Below are 19,297 nucleotides of genomic sequence, written 5' to 3' on the forward strand. Positions count from 1 at the left end.
ATTGTGGCCAGAAAGAGTCCCTGTGGGTTTTAAAATTCGCCTGCCTATTAAAGTCTATGGCGGTTCGCAATGTTCGCCGGTTCGCGAACATTCGCCGATGTTCGCGTTCGCCGTTCGCGAACGGCGAATTTTATGTTCGCGACATCACTATTTACTAAAAGTGAATTTAGTGATGTTTCTATTTGCTTACTGTCACTTATTTGCAAGGTTTTAAATTTATGCACGGGTTTGTTGGTTGGCTCTTTCTTTGGTATCTGTCAAGCATAACTGCGTCCTTGCTGAGCAACTGCTGTGATAAAGTCCATGCCAGGACAAGTCCCCTAGAGTGTGTATTGTTCCTTTAAATGTTTATGTTTCCAAAGCTAATAAAAGAACACAGAAGCAAAATAGCACAAAAACTGGGCTTCTTTACTAAGCAAGAAATTCAACATGAACATGCAACTGTAGCTGGCCCATGTACTTGTATAATTGAAAAACTATAAACTAGGCCTTCTGAAAGAATAAGATGTACTGTATGTCATTGACAAATAGACATTTAAATATTGTGAAGATTCTGAATCAAGGGTAGAGCTTCAAGGAAGCAGTCTACTTGCCAACCTGCGTTTTAAAGCTTTCCACTCACTTTGATTCCACAAATGTTCTTTACAGGAGGTATTCCCTTGTAGGGTTTTTTTTTTTTTTTTTTTTTGCATGTCATCAATAGAGCAAACAAGACACACTATTTCTTTGGCAAGTTTTTTGGCATAGACTCAACCTTTATCTCTCTCTGGTGACCTATTGGTCACAATGTCTGTCTCTCATGCCAGAACCAAGACTCTCCTGGTGACTGAGGAAGGAGCACTGCCTGGCTAGCCTGATTCTCTTTTGTGGGTCCACACCAACCTGAATCTCATGATTCATACACCTCAACAAGCAGGATTTGATTGCTAAATAAGTCATAAACTGTCACTTAGGACAGTGATAGACTTTACAAAAAAAATAATTTCTGCTTTCGTACATTTTCCCCAGGGCAGTACCAAGCCCTCCAATGCTATTTGTTTGGCAATCTCCTCTCTAATAGTCTAGAACAGGGATCCTCAAACTACGGCCCTCCAGCTGTTGCGGAACTACACATCCCATGAGGTATTGTAAAACTCTGACTTTCACAGACATGACTAGGCATGATGGGAATTGTAGTTCCTGAACAACTGGAGGGCCATAGTTTGAAGACCCCTGGTCTAGAAAATGCCCATTGCTGAGTTTTAACATTTGCCTCCTGTTAACATCCATGGGGTTCAGGTTCTGTACCTGAACTTCAGTAAAGTTCGCCAAACGTGCCTCAAAGAGAAACTAGGTATGTTTAACCCACAAAAGGAGTCATATCCACAGAGGGGACTGTAGGAGATCTGCGGTCTCTGGTGTATTTGCAGAGCTAGGTTAGTGGTCCCCCACACCTGGAAACTGCAGTGGCAGGGTGATTATATCTCTTCATCAGGTAAGAACAATAAAAGTCCCGCAGGATGGGTTAGAGGTAGTGAAGGTTTTAAAAAAGAAGTTGATATCTTGCCCAGAGAGGAGCTTTAATCATGTTGAGTATACTGGATTGCTTTTTACAGTACACTGTACTTTGTTTTCAAACACAATAGCTCAAGAAATTTTCTAGCGGATTTTCCCCCTCCCCCTAATATTTCTTTTTTAAACTCATGCTTACCTGGTGGTGTGTTCAGCACATTTCAGATACTCACCCACCCAGCAGATCCAGCATTGCCCAGCTGAGATTCTTTTCTCTTCTTGCATCACTCAGTCCCGCGCCGCCATGTTTCACTTTGACATCATCGATAGGCTGCCAGCTGTTCTGGTTTCAGCCAGCACGCCTCCCCATGACTCACTGATAGTCCTGTTCCCTCCTCCTTTCTTGAATGAAAGGCTATGCCTCCCGGTATATGTGATTTACTTATCCCAGGAGGCAAAGGGAGCACAGTGCATGTCATTCGCCTAGGCGTCTTGCAAAGGGGGACGGGCCAGACTATTTTGTAAAAAAAATTGAATTATAATTAAAAGCATAGGGATAGAGGGTGTAGATCAGCACTAAGATTGTTTAATAATAATATCAAATGATAGTTCAAAATGTACACTACATGATTATCTTCTGATCTTGTGTGTATTTTAGAGAAGAAGCTTTCAGTGAAGAAAGAGGTGCACGTAAAGGAGTCAAGAAGGTTATGTTGGTTGTAACAGATGGTGAATCTCATGATGGTTATCGATTGCCTGATGTTATTGCTGATTGCGAAAAGGATGGCATTGAAAGATATGGTGTTGCTGTAAGTATATACTTGTAAATGTGTATGTACAGATACATCTTAACTATACAGTTAGGTCCATATATTTTTGCACACAGGCACAGTTTTCATACTTTTGGCTTTGTATGCCACTAGAATAAAAGTCAAATGAAACAATCCAAATTAATTTGAAATGCATACTTTCAGCTTTAATTCAATAGGTTTAACATAAATATCAAGTACACATTTTAGGAACTGCAACCATTTCTATAACAAGCCCCCCCCCCCCCCCCCATTTTCAGGGGCTCAAATGTAATTGGAAAAATGAATATAATCATAAATAAAATGTTCATTTTTAATATTTTGTTGAGAATCCTTTGCTGGTGCCTGAAGTCTGGAACCCATGGACATTACCAAAGATTGGATTTCCTCCTTTCTAATGCTTTGCTAGGCTCTAACTGCAGCTGTCGTCAGTTGTTCTTTGTTTGTGGGTCTTTCTGCCTTTAGTTTTGCCTTCAGCAAGTGAATTGCATGCTCAATTGAGTTAAGATCAGGTGATTGACTCAGCCATTGCAGAATATTCCACTTCTTTTCCTTCAAAAGCTCCTGGGTTTCTTTTGCAGTGTGTTTTGGATCATTGTTCATCTGTAGCATGAAGCGCCGTCCAATCAACTTTGCTGCATTTGGCTGAATCAGGGCTGACAGTATATCTCTAAACACTCCAGAATTCATCCGACTGCTTCTGTCTTCTGTGACATCATCAATAAACACCAATGACCCAGTGCCACTGAAAGACATGCATGTCCATGCCATCACACTGCCTCCACCATGTTTTACAGATGGTAAAAAGTAAATAACTGCGCTAAGCTAAACAAATAAAAAGCTGCAGCTGTAGTGGGAATCACTATAGATAAATATGTAGATGGAAAAGCTGCGCTACACAATTGATACACTGAAAAATCAATCAGCAATAGTTCAAATGCTCAGAGATCATAATAAAAAAGTCCAAGCAAATAGCACAGATTAAACATATGCATTCAATAGGACAGTCCAAGAATAAGGATTCCAAAGTGCAGATGAAGAGATGGTAAATCCGCCACCAAGGGTCACTTCTAACAGCCACAGTGAAGCATGCTATGCGCTTACCAGATGGGAAAGGGTTACCAGCATTGTATACTCTCAGAATAGCCAGCTGCAAAAGGGGCCACCTCTCCTGACCGAGTCCTGTTGTATACAGGGAACCACCACATCCAGCAAGAGAAAGCACCAGCCACCTCGTCCAAATTATTGATTGGCCATAAATATGTAGAGAAAAAAAGGGGGCCACAATAGTGCAGATGGTCTAATGCAATTTAATAGATGAACAACGAAAATACACTCACAATTGATCAGATGAAAAGCGCTTGTCAAAGTTTTCAAAAACATCGCCGCCGCCCGGCTTCCGGATGCAGAGTAGTGACATCAGCACGCCTTCCCTACGTACGTTTCGTTACAACTAACGTCTTCCTGGGGATCACGTTAGTTGTAACGAAACATACGTAGGGAAGGCGTGCTGACGTCACTACTCTGCATCCGGAAGCCGGGCGGCGGCGGTGTTTTTGAAAACTTTGACAAGCGCTTTTCATCTGATCAATTGTGAGTGTATTTTCGTTGTTCATCTATTAAATTGCATTAGACCATCTGCACTATTGTGGCCCCCTTTTTTTCTCTACATATTTATGGCCAATCAATAATTTGGACGAGGTGGCTGGTGCTTTCTCTTGCTGGATGTTTTACAGATGACATTGTGTGCTTTGGATCATGAGCTGTTCCAAGCCTTCTCCACACTTTTTTCTTTCCGTCATTCTGGTACAGATTAATCTTAGTTTCATCCATCGAAAGAATGCTGTCCTAGAACTGGTGTGGCTTTTTAAGATGTTTTTTTGGCAAAGTCTAACCTGGCTTTTCTATTCTTCAGGCTTATGAATGGTTTGCACCTAGTGGTGAACCCTCTGTATTTGCTCTGAAGCATTTTCTTGATTGTAGATTTTGACAATGATACGCCCACTGTCACGGAACCATGAACCAGACGTACAACAACAGATAAGTGAAAATAAGAAGGCTTTATTGAAAATCAAGCTGTAAAGCAAAAGTCCAAACGGATGGCGAAACCGAAGCAGAGTCCTTGCGAAGCCAGAGGTCAGGAACCAGCAGGGTAGTCAGACGAAGCCAGGATCAGGAACCAGCAGGGTAGTCAGACGAAGCCAGGATCAGGAACCAGCAGGGTAGTCAGACGAAGCCAGGATCAGGAACCAGCAGCAGCAGCAGTCTTAGAAGCATGTGAACACAGGAGGACCAAGCAGGGAACTGAAGCCACGGACCTCCTATATATATGAGCTAGGCATCCAGCTCCTCCCAGTGGGAAGGAGGAGCCGCAGGGTGGGAGGCTACAAGAAACCCAGAAACCAAGATGGCCACCAGCACATGTCAAACGAAGGAGAACAGCAAGAAGGTAAGACCATGACAGTACCTCCCCCTCAAGGGCCCCTCCTCCGCGGAGTAAAGAACGGTTTCTGAGGGAAGCGTGCTTGGAAGGCTCGGAGCAAGGCAGGAGCATGGACATCTGCGGAGGGAACCCAGGAACGCTCCTCTGGACCATAACCACGCCAATGAACCAAAAACTGCACCCGACCGCGGACCAGGCGTGAGTCCAGGATATTGCTCACCTCATACTCCTCACGATTGCCCACTTGGACCGGACGAGGCCGAGGAACCGAGGAAGTGAAACGATTACACACCAGTGGCTTCAACAGGGAGACATGAAACACGTTGGAGATCCGCATGCCAGGAGGAAGCGCAAGGGCATAGGCTACCGGGTTTACCCTGCGAAGCACTCGGAAGGGACCAACAAAGCGAGGCGCCAGCTTGGGAGTGGGCACTCGAAGGTTGAGGTTGCGGGTGGACAACCATACACGGTCTCCGACCTGGTAGGAAGGAGCAGGCGCTCGTCTGCCATCAGCCTGGAGTCTTTGGCGCTGCACAGAGACCTCAAGAGACTTCTGGATCTGTACCCAAGAAGCACGTAGGACGGAAAGGTGATCCTCCACAGCCGGAATATCCTGGGGAGAGAATACCTCCGGTAACACGGCAGGTTGGAACCCATAGTTGGCCATGAAGGGAGACGTCCCAGAGGAAGAGTTCACCGCCGTGTTCCTGGCAAACTCAGCCCAAGGCAGGAGGTCAACCCAATTGTCTTGGTGATCGGAGACATAGCAACGAAGGAATTGCTCCAAGGCCTGATTGGATCGTTCTGCGGCCCCATTGGACTGAGGGGGGTAGGCCGAGGAGAAGGAGAGATGAATCCCCAACTGGGAGCAAAAGACGCGCCAGAACCTGGACACAAACTGACTCCCCCGATCCGACACAATCTCCTTGGGCAAACCGTGCAACCGGAAGACCTCCCTGGCAAAAATCGTGGCCAACTCCTGTGCAGAGGGTAACTTCTTGAGAGGAACACAGTGGCACATTTTGGAAAACCGATCCACAATCATGAGAATGACCGTATGGCCTCGGGATGCAGGGAGGTCCACAATGAAATCCATCCCCAGGTGTGACCATGGGCGCTCCCCGGTGGCTAAGGGTTGCAGAAGGCCCAACGGAAGGTGCCGAGGGGACTTACTCTGGGCACAAACGGAGCATGCCGCTACATATGCGGCGATGTCGGAACGTAGGGAAGGCCACCAGAACAGACGTGAAACAGCCCAGGACAGCTGATTCTTTCCAGGATGCCCCACGGTCTTGGAGTTATGGTAGGTTCGCAACAACCGAGTGCGCAACTCCTCAGACACAAAACATCTGCCGTTGGGTCTCCCAGAGGGAGCACCAGATTGAGCCGCCAAAATCTGCTCACCCAGGGGAGAGGTCAGGCTGGTGCGAATGGCGGCCAGGATCTGATTCGGAGGTATGACCGAAGTCGGAACCGACTCCTCCCTGGACAGGTCGGAGTACTGCCGTGATAAGGCATCCGCCCTGATGTTCTTGGAACCGGGGAGGTAGGAGACCACGTAATTAAAACGTGACAAGAACAGAGCCCATCTGGCCTGACGTGGTGTCAATCTCTTGGCCTCAGAAAGGTAGGTCAGATTCTTGTGGTACGTCAGGATGAGGACCGGAACCACCGAACCCTCGAGCAAGTGCCTCCATTCTTTAAGAGCCTGCACGATGGCCAATAACTCCCTGTCACCAATCTGGTAGTTGCACTCTGCGGAAGACAGTTTCCGGGAGTAAAACCCACAAGGAAGCAGAGGACCCTCTGGTGTTCTACGCTGAGACAGAAGGGCGCCTACTCCCGTCTCAGACGCGTCCACCTCGAGGACAAAGGGCAACCCAGGGTTGGGATGCGACAGAATCGGAGCCGACACAAAGGCGGACTTTAGAGCCTCAAAAGCTCGGATGGCCTCGGGCGGCCAGACCTGGGAATTACTGCCCTTCCTGGTCAGATCCGTGAGAGGCTTGGCTAGCATGGAAAAGTCCCTGATGAACTTCCGATAATAATTGGCGAAGCCCAAGAAGCGCTGCAGGGAGCGAAGACCACTGGGCTGGGGCCACTGTAAGACAGCCGAAACCTTCTCAGGATCCATGGAGAACCCCTCAGCGGAAATGATGTAACCTAAGAAGGTTACCTGGGATCGGTGAAATTCGCATTTCTCAAGCTTACCGAACAGCTTGTTCTCTCGTAACCGTTGCAACACTCGTCTGACATCCAGAATGTGGGTCTCCATGGACTCAGAATATACCAAGATGTCATCCAAATAGACCACCACACACTGCTGCAACAGGTCACGGAAAACATCGTTGATGAATTCCTGAAAGACTGCACAGCCCAAAGGGCATAACCAAGGATTCATAATGACCGGTCCTGGTGTTAAACGCGGTCTTCCACTCATCGCCCGCCTTGATCCTTACGAGGTTATATGCCGCCCTCAGGTCGAGTTTGGTAAAGACCGTGGCCCCTTTAAGGCGATCGAACAGCTCGGAAATCAAGGGTATCGGGTAAGTGTTCTTGATCGTGATGCGATTGAGACCCCTGTAATCGATGCAAGGCCTCAACTCACCGCCCTTCTTTTTCACAAAGAAAAATCCAGCCCCTGCCGGGGACGAGGATTTGCGAATGTGTCCGCGTGAAAGCGCCTCCCTCACGTACTCCTCCATGGCCTCATTCTCCGCTACCGACAGTGGATAGACTTTGCCACGAGGAGGAACGGCACCAGATTGTAACTCGATGGCACAATCGTATGGGCGGTGCGGAGGTAGGGCAACCGCGCGCACTTTATCGAATACATCCCGGTACTCCTCGTATTCAGGAGGCAACAGAGAGTCCGAGGAAGTACACAGCAACTTGACAGGCCCATGGATGCAACTAGCCCCACACTGCGGTGACCACGAGAGGATCTCGGCCGATTTCCAATCGAAAATCGGATTATGCTTCTGGAGACCACCGAGTAGTGTGGAGACGAAATAACCTGGAAGCAGACCGACTCTCTGTGGACGGCACCAATGGCTAACCCCACTGGAAGGGTCTCATGAGTCACGTGTGGCGGCAGAAGGGGTCTGCCGTCTATCGCCTCAAGAGCCAGAGGAGAACCTCGAGCCTGCAGAGGAATGGAATTGGCGGCAGCGAACACACTTTCAATGAACAAACCACCAGCACCAGAGTCCACCAACGCCTGGGTCGTCACCGAGCCCCCGACCCAGGAGAGGACAACAGTGATCAGTGGTTTGTCAACACGGGAAACCGGGGACGAGGAGACTCCACCCAAGATCTGCCCCCGACAGGATCTCAGGTGCGAGCGTTTCCCGGACGGTTCAGACATGCCAACCGAAAATGCCCACCGAGACCACAGTACATGCATCAGCCCTCGCGTCTCCGGAGTACCCTCTCCCCCTCGGACAGGCGAGCAAATCCCAGCTGCATGGGTTCACCCCCAGACAAGTCATCCCCAGGAGGCGTGGGAGGAGAGGGAGGCACGGGTGGGACAGCAAAGGTAGGCGCCAATCTGTTAGGAGGCCTCCGCAGACTCTCCTTAAAGGAAGGTCTCTCCCTGAGTCTGGTGTCAATCAAAATCAGGAAAGAAATAAGAGACTCGAGCTCCACTGGTAGGTCCTTAGCTGCAACCTCATCCTTCAAGGCATCCGAGAGACCATGAGAGAAAGCAGCGACCAGAGCCTCATTATTCCAGCCCACCTCTGCTGCCAGGGTACAAAACTCAATGGCGTATTCAGCTACGGATCGTGAACCCTGTCTGATGGACATAAGGAGCTTCGCAGCAGAGGCAGCACAAGCCGGCACATCGAATACCTTCCGAAGAGAAGCAACAAAACCGGAAAACTCGGCAACCACCGGATTGTTGTTCTCCCATAAAGGGCTGGCCCAGGCCAAGGCCTTGTCCGAGAGCAGCGAGATTAAGAAGCCCACCTTTGATCTCTCAGTAGGAAAGGCATGTGGCAGCAACTCGAAATAAATGCCCACCTGGTTAAGGAAACCTCGGCACTGAGTTGGCTCTCCCCCAAAGCGCTGTGGAAGGGGGGCAGAACCGGACATACCCCGAAACACCGCAGGCGCAACAACAGGTGTCGGGGTAGACTCTGGCGCAACAACCGGAGCGGCAGTAGGAGCGGGCCCAGGAGCGACAACCGACCCATCGGCAACGGGAGCGAAATGAGCCGTGCGTTCAAGCAGGGTTTGCAACGCCACGGCGAACTGACCCAACAGGTGATCCTGCTGATCAAGTCTGGCAACCAGCGTGGGTAGCGAGGATGGCCCTGTACCGTCAGAATTCATGGCCTGTGGGACCGTGCGTTCAAGCAGGGTTTGCAACGCCACGGCGAACCGACCCAACAGGTGATCCTGCTGATCAAGTCTGGCAACCAGCGTGGGTAGCGAGGATGGCCCTGTACCGTCAGAATTCATGGCTTGGTCCTAATGTCACGGAACCATGAACCAGACGTACAACAACAGATAAGTGAAAATAAGAAGGCTTTATTGAAAATCAAGCTGTAAAGCAAAAGTCCAAACGGATGGCGAAACCGAAGCAGAGTCCTTGCGAAGCCAGAGGTCAGGAACCAGCAGGGTAGTCAGACAAAGCCAGGATCAGGAACCAGCAGGGTAGTCAGACGAAGCCAGGATCAGGAACCAGCAGGGTAGTCAGACGAAGCCAGGATCAGGAACCAGCAGCAGCAGCAGTCTTAGAAGCATGTGAACACAGGAGGACCAAGCAGGGAACTGAAGCCACGGACCTCCTATATATATGAGCTAGGCATCCAGCTCCTCCCAGTGGGAAGGAGGAGCCGCAGGGTGGGAGGCTACAAGAAACCCAGAAACCAAGATGGCCGCCAGCACATGTCAAACGAAGGAGAACAGCAAGAAGGTAAGACCATGACACCCACCTCCTGGAGAGTGTCCTTTACTCTAGATGTTGCGAATGGGTTTTTCTTTACCATAGAGAGGATCCTGTGATCATCCACCACTGTTGTCTTCTGCGGACATCCAGCCTTTCTATTTTGCTGAGCTCACCAGTGCGTTCTTCTTTCCTCAGAATGCACCAAACTGTTGATTTAGCCACTCCAAATTTTGCTTTTGTTTCATTTTTGAAGCCTTGCAATGGCCTGTTTCACTTGCATGGGCATCTCCTTTGAACGCATAATGTAGGTTCACAGCAAAAGGTTCCAAATGCAAATATCACACTTAGAATCTACTCCAGACCTTTTACCTGCTTATTTGATGAAGAAGTAACGAAGGAGTAGCCCACACGTGGCCATGAAACAGCTTTTGATTCAATTGTTCAATTACTTTTTGTCTTTTGAAAAAAGGGGGATGGCTATTTTTAAGAGCTGTAATTCCCAAACACGTCCTCTGATTTGGATCTACATACCCTCAAATGAAACCTGAGAGTGTACATTTTCAGCCCATATCCATTATATAACTATAGCTGTTTTGGTAAATACCTGAAAAAAACTAAAATTGTGTCTGTGTCCAAATATACAGTATCTCACAAAGTTAGTACATCCCTCACATTTTTGTAAATATTTTATTATATCTTTTCATGTGGCAACACTGAAGAAATTACATGTTGCTACAATGTAAATTAGTGAGTGTACAGCTTGTATAACAGTGTAAATTTGCTGTCCCCTCAAAATAATCTCAACACACAGCCATTAATGTCTAAACCGCTGGCAACAAAAGTGAGTACAACCCTAAGTGAAAATGTTGAAATTGGGCCTCACGTGTCAATATTTTGTGTGGCCACCATTATTTTCCAGCACTGCCTTGACCCTCTTGGGCATGGAGTTCACCAGAGCATCACAGGTTGCCAGGGCAGCTGTTAGAAATCACGGGGCCCCGTACAGTCTATCTGATGGGGCCCCCAAAAGCCCGCCCCTTACCCCACCCATGACCCCGCCCACCTGCCTTAAAAAAATGCAGCTTTGTCTTCTAGGGATAGTTTTTTTCGAAACAAAGTCGGAAGCTGACGGTCAGGCCCCCCTGATAAGTAACTTTACAGGAGGCCCGATGGTACCCCCTTTATTGGCAGCCCTGGGTGGACCCAATCAGACCCTCAATTTACCTCTATGGAGCAGCGGATGTAAACCTACTTGTGTCTGTTTACACTTGCCTACCTCTGATCTGGTCCGATAAAAAAACCCTAAGGGGGTCTGTCCTGCTCCATCTAGGTGGTCGGGTGTAAATAGACAATGGAGTCCATTTACACCCCACTGCCCATAGAGTAGAGTGGGCTCTGTCCATGTCTGCTCTGCATAAACTGAGTGGACATGGACCTGTCATCTGCCCACTCTGCTCTGATCAGTAGAGAGATCCTCCGCTGAACAAAGCGGAGTCCATCCAATGTGATAGGGGCCTAACGCAGGCCATAGATAATGCGATTTTATTTCCTGCAACCATAGTCAGGAGAAAACAATGATTCTGCCACCTGGTCCCCTTTAGGAGAACACAATGATTACTTGCTAGCTGCTAGCAATAATTGCATGTGAAATCTGACAGGCTGGTTGTATGCAAGTCTATCAAGTGGATCAACTTGGGTACAATCAGCCTGTCCATAGATGGTTTGAATCTCGGCTGGTTCCTGCAGCACCTGCCGGGGATTCGAACCATATATGGCCGGCTGGACCATTTTGGTCTTTCATTAAGCATTGTTGTCATGGATAAATGGATCTCTCTTCTTTCTTTCTTTTGTTTGTATTTGTCTGAGCTGCGCCTCGGTGCACTGCCCTGTTTTGCAAGCTTTGTTTTACCACTTACTAAGTCCCGGTTCACATTATTGCGGCTGCGGAGATCGCATGTAATTCGGAGCGCACTGCTCCTTCATTACATGTGATCTGATGTGCGGATGCGAATTCAGCCATACACTTTGTATGGCTGAATTCGCACTGTATCCGCACCAAACTCGCACATGACCCTTTTTTTCAGCAGCATCAGGATCGGATCGCACAGTGGTTCACACTTGTGCGATCCGATTCTGTGCGTACTGTCAGATCGCACTGCGATATGCGATCAAACTGGGGGTGTCGTTAACATTTAATTGACACCCCCTGCATATCGCATATGGCAGTGTGAACTGCCAGAGGTGCGGATGCGATGCGGGAACAGGCTGCAAATTCGCAGCCTTCCTGCATCGCACAAGTGTGAACCGAGCCTGAGTGTTTGTTGTTGCTGCAATGTCTACAAAAGTTTAATAAACATACCCTTTAAAAAAAAAAAAAAAATCTATGCATTTCACTGTTCTTTCTTCAATGATGATCTTCATTATCATCATGATAATCACACAGTACGTGGCTTAAAGCACCTGTACTGTGTGAGTGTGACTGTCATCATGATGATAATGATGACCATATTTGGCTGCTCCCTGCTATATAAATATATATATTAAAATAGGCAATATACCAGGGTATGGGGAAAGGTGTGTGCTGTGTCATGTCATGAGACTGTACCTTTCCTGTGTGACTTATGCCAGATCCCTCTGTGTCTGCACTGCTGGACAAGCTGCTGAGTGGAGATCACACAAGGACTCATCTGTGTGCCTGCCCTGCACGGATCGTTTCCAGTTCCAGGCTCCCAGCTAGCTGCCCCTAGCCTGCCAGCACTCTTCTGCCTGATTCCCTCAGCACTTACTGGCTAAAGGAGTCAGGCAGTGTGCAGGCCAGCAGCGGGGACTTACAGAGCCGGCACTTCCTCACATTACAAGAAAGTGTGTGCAAGTCCGTGGGGACGCCCGAAAATGAAAAAAATAGTCCCCAGAGGCTGCAGCGATCTCCCAGCTCTAGAGGTGAACAGATGGGGCCCCCCTCAGCCCAGCAGGGAATATGAATACCCAGGACTCTGGCAGGGAACAGTATATTATGTACACTAACTGACTGTACACAGTCACATTCTACATGAAGTCTGAAGCTGCCGGCCGGGCCCCCCTGATAAGTGACAGGGCCAGGGCCCCCTACAGAAGGACTGGTGGTCCCCCCCTATCAGCGGCCCTGCAGGTTGCTACTGGAGTCCTCTTCTACTCCTCCATGACGACATCATGGAGCTGGTGGATGTTAGAGACCTTGGACTCCTCCGCCTTCCGTTTGAGGATGCCCCACAGATGCTCTATAGAGTTTTGGGTTGGAGACATGCTTGGCCAGTCCATCATCTTTACTCTCAGCTTCTTTAGCAAGGCAGTGGTCATCAGACTTGTATAAAGTACTCGAAATTTCTACTTGAGTAAAAGTACAAGTGCTCGATCAAAAAATTACTTGAGTAGAAGTGGAAGTGCTCGCAGAAAAAGTTACTTAAGTAGAAGTACTAAAGTATTCAACATTTTTTTTACTTAAGTATTGCAAGTAGTTTTTTCAAAAAATTTGCTACTTAAGTACTAAAAGTAAAAAGTACCAGTAGTTTTGAAAAAAAAATTCTACTCAAGTACTGAAAGTAGAAGTACAAGTACTGTGTTATGTAGTTATTAAAGAAATAAGTCAAAAGTTTGAACATCATATTGTTTTTATTATTTCAAATGATTTATTCAAATGATTAACCTGTGTTTGTTAGTAGTTTCTTGATGCACTTTAAGCGCTGTAGCACCATTTATTTGTTTGTTTCATATTTTCTTTTTATTGGAAAGATTTGGTATAGCAGCTTTTATTATACACAGCCTTTATTTTCGTATGCGCTGATTTACAAATGACATTATACACACTTTTTTGAGCTTTATGCAACCTGCCATCTACTGTTCTGGCAGTGGTAATTTTTTTAAAAGTAACGAGTAACTATGCAGCACAAAAAAAAAATACTTGAGTAGAAGTATCGAAATCATCGAAAAAATGTAGTGAAGTAAAAGTAGAAGTAGGAGAAAAAAATTCTACTCTAGGAAAGTACAGATACCGCATTTCGGTACTTAAGTACAGTACTTAAGTAGTTCTACTTCGTTACTATACATCTCTGGTGGTCATCTTGTAGGTGTGTTTGAGGTCGTTATCATGTTGGGATACTGCCCTGCGTTCCAGTCTCTGAAGGGAGAGGGTCATGCTCTGCTTCAGTATGTCAGAGTACATGTTGGCATTCATGGTTCCCTCAATGAACTGTTGCTCACTGATGCTCCCGTGTGGCGGCAGCACTTATGCAGCCCCAGACCATGACACTCCTACCACCATGCTTGACTGTAGGCAAGACATACTTGTCTTTGTACTCCTCACCTGTTTGCCACCACACACGCTTGACACAATCTGAACCAAATATGTTTATCTTGGTCTCATCAGACCACAAGACATGGTTCCAGTAATCCATGTCCTTAGACTGCTTGTCTTCAGCAAACTGTTTGCAGGCTTTCTGGTGCATCATCTTAAGAAGAGGCTTCTTTCTGGGATGACAGCCATGGAAACCAATTTGATGCAGTGTGAGGCATATGGTCTAAGCCAGGGATTCCCAAACTATGGCCCTGCATCTGTTGCAGAACTATTGCATTGTAAAACTTTGACATTCACATACATGACTAGACATGATGGGAATTGTAGTTCCTGAACAACTGGAGGGCTGTAGTTTGGGAATCCCTAGTCTAAGCACTGACAAGCTGACCCCCCACCCCTTTAACCTCTGCAGCAATGCTGGCAGCACTCATATGTCTATTTCCCAAGACATCTTCTGGATATGACGCTAAGCATGTGCACTCAACCTCTTTGGGTGACCATGGTGAGCGAGGCCTGTTCTGAGTGGAACTTGTCCTGTTAAACCACTGTATGGTCTTGGCCACCATGCTGAAGCTCAGTTTTAGAGTCTTTTCAATCTTCTTATAGCCTAGGCCATCTTTATGTAGAGCAACAATTCTTTTTTTTCAGATCCTCAGAGAGTTCTTTGCCATGAGGTGCCATGTTGAACTTCCAGTGACCAGTATAAGAGAGTGAGAGCGATAACACCAAATTTAACACACCTGCTCCCCATTCACTCCCTAGACCTTGTAACATTAACGCGTGCCATGACACCAGGGAGGGAAAAAAGCTAATTGGGCCCAATTTGGACATTTTCTCTTAGCAGTTTAGACATTAATAGCTGTGTGTTGAGATATTTTGAGGGGACAGCAAATTTACATTGTTATACAAGCTGTACACTACTTTACATTGTAGCAAAGTGTCATTTCTTCAGTGTTGTCACATGAAAAGATATAATAAAATATTTACAAAAATGTGACGGGAGCTGTAAACACATAAAGAATGCAAGAAAAAAAGTACAAAGGTGGAAAAAAAAAATGTATAGTCCTTTGTGCATGTATTGCATATATGTATGTAATGTATTATCGTTTTAGATTCTTGGGTACTACAACAGAGGAAACATAAATACAGAAAAACTGATCAATGAGATTCTATCCATTGCAAGTGAACCAAAAGAGAAACATTTCTTTAATGTGTCTGATGAGTTGGTTCTTTCAACAATTGCAGAATCACTGGGAGAACGCATATTTGCTCTTGAAGGTACTGAAAACAAAAGTGAAACATATGTGGGCTGCCACAATTTAGCTATGACTGCGCTTAGACAAGCATGTAAAGCATACAAGTGTGTTTTTTTTTGTCTTATGGGAAAACTTAAAATTTTTTAATGTGGATAAGTGCAAGGTATTGCACTTAGGGACTAATAACATAAAAGCAAATTACAGGCTGGGGGGGGGGGGGGGGGGGCTCTGGGGGTATCAAAAATGGAGAAAGATCTGGGGGTCTTAGTAGAAGATAGACTTAGCAATTGCATGCAATGTCAAGCTGCAGCTGCCAAAGTCGGCAGAATATTGGCATGCATAAGGAAGGGCATGTATTCAAGAGACAAAACTATAATCCTACCACTTTATAAAACACTGGTTCAACCACATCTGGAGTATTCTGTCCAGTTCTGGTCACCAGTCCTCAGAAGGGATGTGTTGGAGCTAGAGAGAGTACAGAGAAGGGCAACAAAACGTATTAAGGAATTAGAGGATCTTAATTACGAAGAGCGTTTAGAAGTGCTTGATTTATTCTCCCTGGAGAAGAGACGCCTGAGAGGGGAGATGATAGCAATTTACAAATACCCCAACGGTGATCAGAGCATAGAAAAAAAACTATTTAGTCGCAAGGAATTCATGAGGACACGAAGCCATACAATGTGTTTAGAGGAGAAGAGATTTAACCTCAGGCTACGCAGGGGATTCTTTAAAGAAAAGGCAACAAGACTGTGGAATTCTCTGCCACAAATGGTAGTAACTGCGGGTAGTATGGCTACTTTTAAAAGACTCTTGGATATACATCTCAAGGATCAAAACATTCAGGGGTATGAGAAATGATTCACACCTCTACAGGTTGAACTGGATGGACTATTGTCTTTATTCAACCTTGACTACTATGTAAACTATGTAACCTATGGATCGAAATTCAGCTAGTTCAGCAGGAACTGGTCGTTTTTCGATCCATCTATGGGCAGGCGGGTTATACAGAAGTGGATCTCTTGATCGACTTCTGTATAATCAGCCTGTTAGGTTTCTTTTACTCAATCAGTGCAGCCTGCAACACTGACCATTGTATTCTGATGTCAGGGAAGGCTCCCCGCTGTCAGAATATAATAGTACTGTGTGTGTGTGTGTGTGTGTTTGTGTTTGTGTGTGTTTGTGAGTGTGAGTGTGTTGATGGGGGAATTTAATCATTTTTTGATGGGGGAAATGCATATTGGAGTTTTAAGTAATAATCAGGCCTGTGTGAGCAAAAAAAAAAGTTCCAGCAATGAGAAAGTTAAACCTTCATTCAGTTTTTGTTACTGATGTCTAATAACCCGCTGAGTAGATTTATCCTCTCTCATTGTCCTTGTCACCAGAACTGAAAGTATTAGGACATTTTACAGTACAGGTGAGGGAAAATCTTCCAATGGCGATACTTTCGCTGGTGACAGCTGTCAACAGGGGATCTCCTCCCACTTCCTGTTGTGTCTCCAGGTCATGAATTAAGGGAAATCCCCAGCAAAGCACAGACTACAAAAAACTGAAAGAAGTGCTAATTATATAAAGTATATAACACATATTCTTACAAATATACATTTTTGCTCTGACTTGTTGAGAGACATTCACTAAAAGAAGACCTTTTAGGGTTTCTAACTTTACCCTGCTCTGTCCAAAGATTAGATTTTTTTGGCTTTAGGTATACTTTAATCTTACTGTTTTTATTACTGGGATTCATACTTTCTATTTGTGACCACTGTTACCAGGATTTCAAGTGAGGGCAAATCTAAAATTTTGAGTTTTAGGTGGGTTAGGAATAGAGGGAAAATCTTCCAATGGGGACATTTTGGAGGGATCTTCAATAACATCCTAGTGTGTGATGAGACAGGAAGTGGAAGTAAATCTCCCCAATGGGATACAAGTAAATGGAAGGAAAAGAAAAGAAAAGAAAAGAAAAGAAAAGAAAAGAAAAGGAACAGACATATCAGGAGTTTTAACAATTATTTACTCTGTCCACATCCAAACAAAAGGATATAGGATCCAGTTTGACAAATGTGTGTATGTGTAGTTTGTAGTCCTCAATATAATAAATGCAAAAATAAACATGGGATATAAACAGTATTTCACAAAAGTGAGTACACCCCTCACATTTTTGTAAATATTTTATAATATATTTTTATGTGACAACACTGAAGAAATTACACTTTGCTACAATGTAAAGTAGTGAGTGTACAGCTTGTATAACAGTGTACATTTGCTGTCCCTGCAAAATAACTCAACACACAGCCATTATTGTCTAAACCATTGTCAACAAAAGTGAGTACACCCCTAAGTGAAAATGTCCAAATTGGGCACAATTAGCCATTTTCTCTCCCAGGTGTTATGTGACTCGTTAGTGTTACAAGGTCTCAGGTGTGAATGGGGAGCAGGTGTGTTAAATTTGGTGTTATCGCTCTCACTCTCTCATACTGGTCAATGAAAGTTTAACATGGCAGCTCATGGCAAAGAACTCTCTGAGGATCTGAAAAAATAATTTTTGCTCTACATAAAGATGGCCTAGGCTATAAGAAGATTGCCAAGACCCTGAAACTGAGCTGCAGCACGTGGGCAAGACCATACAGCAGTTTAACAGGACAGGTTCCACTCAGAACAGGCCTCGCCATGGTTGACCAAAGAAGTTGGGTGCATGTGCTCAGCATCATATCTAGAGGTTGTTTTTGGGAAATAGATGTATAAGTGCTGCCAGCATTGCTGCAGAGGTTGAAGCAGTGGGGGGTCAGCCTGTCAGTGCTCAGACCATATGCCACACACTGCATCAAATTGGTCGCCCCAAAAGGAAGCCTCTTCTAAAGATGATGTACAAGAAAGCAGCACACAGTTTGCTGAAGACAAGAAGACTATGGACATGGATTACTGGAACCATATCCTGTGGTCTGATGAGACCAAGATAAACTTATTTGGTTCAGATGGTGTCAAGCGTGTGTGGCAGCAACCAGGTGAGGAGTCCAAAGACAAGTGTGCCTTGCCTACAATCAATCATGGTGGTGGGAGTGTCATGGTCTGGAGCTGCATGAGTGCTGCCATCACTGGGAGCTACAGTTCATTGAAGGAACCATGAATGCCAACCTGAACTGTGACATACTGAAGCAGTGCATGATCCCCTCCCTTCAGAGACTGAGCCGCAGGGCAGTATTCCAACATGATAACTACCCCAAACACACCTCCAAGACGACCACTGCCTTGCTAGAGAAGCTGAGGGTAAAGGTGATGGACTGGCCAAGCATGTCTCCAAACCTAAACACTATTGAGCATCTGTAGGGCATTCTCAAACGGAAGGTGGAGGAGTGCAAGGTCTCTAACATACACCAGCTCTGTGATGTCATCATGGAGGAGTGGAAGAGGAGTCCAGTGGCCACCTGTTAAGCTCTGGTGAACTCCATGCCCAAGAAGGTTAAGGCAGTGCTGGAAAATAATGGTGGCCACAGAAATTATTGACACTTTAGGCTCAATTTGGACATTTTCACTTAGGGGTGTACTCACTTTTGTTGCCAGCTGTTTAGACATTAATGGCTGTGTGTTGAGATATTTTGAGGGGACAGCAAATTTATACTGCTATACAAGCTGTACACTCACTACTTTACATTGTAGCAAAGTGTAATTTCTTCAGTGTTATCACATGAAAAGATATAATAAAATATTTACAAAAATGTGAGGGGTGTACTCACTTTTGTGAGAAACTGTATATATTTATATACACACTATACGTTTGACTAGCAGTTATGGGCAAACTGCCAGCCAAATACTTCTAGCAAAAGGTGTGGATGATGGGGATTTTTTCCCAGGGCTCATTCTCCTCTGGAACCACCCTTGGACCTGACCTTGTTTAGTGGAAAGGTCCTTGATGTGTTTACATTATTACTATCCTTTAATTACAAGTATATTTTTTGAATCCTAGCTTTCCCATTGTGAGTGGGCATTTAATTACGTGACCTTTATTATATTTTGCTTTGAGTGAGGAGCTGAATATTTCCAGAGAGAGTTACAACAAAAATCAAGTTTTCTGCAACAGCT

The 19,297-nt window shown here is 45.6% G+C and overlaps 1 protein-coding gene across 1 annotated transcript in view; it reads left to right on the forward strand.

Annotated features, from left to right (window-relative positions):
- Positions 1 to 19,297, forward strand: part of ITGA1 (integrin subunit alpha 1) — a 229,476-nt gene that overhangs the window by 98,541 nt on the left and 111,638 nt on the right. The window contains exons 8-9 of the mRNA XM_082258819.1: positions 2,150 to 2,300; positions 15,080 to 15,245. Coding sequence (XP_082114945.1) covers positions 2,150 to 2,300; positions 15,080 to 15,245 — 317 coding nt within the window. The remainder of the gene's footprint in view (positions 1 to 2,149; positions 2,301 to 15,079; positions 15,246 to 19,297) is intronic.

This window comes from Pelophylax lessonae (genome assembly GCF_965119305.1).
Source record: "Pelophylax lessonae genome assembly, chromosome: 1".
In the NCBI taxonomy this organism is placed as follows: Eukaryota; Metazoa; Chordata; class Amphibia; order Anura; family Ranidae; genus Pelophylax; species Pelophylax lessonae.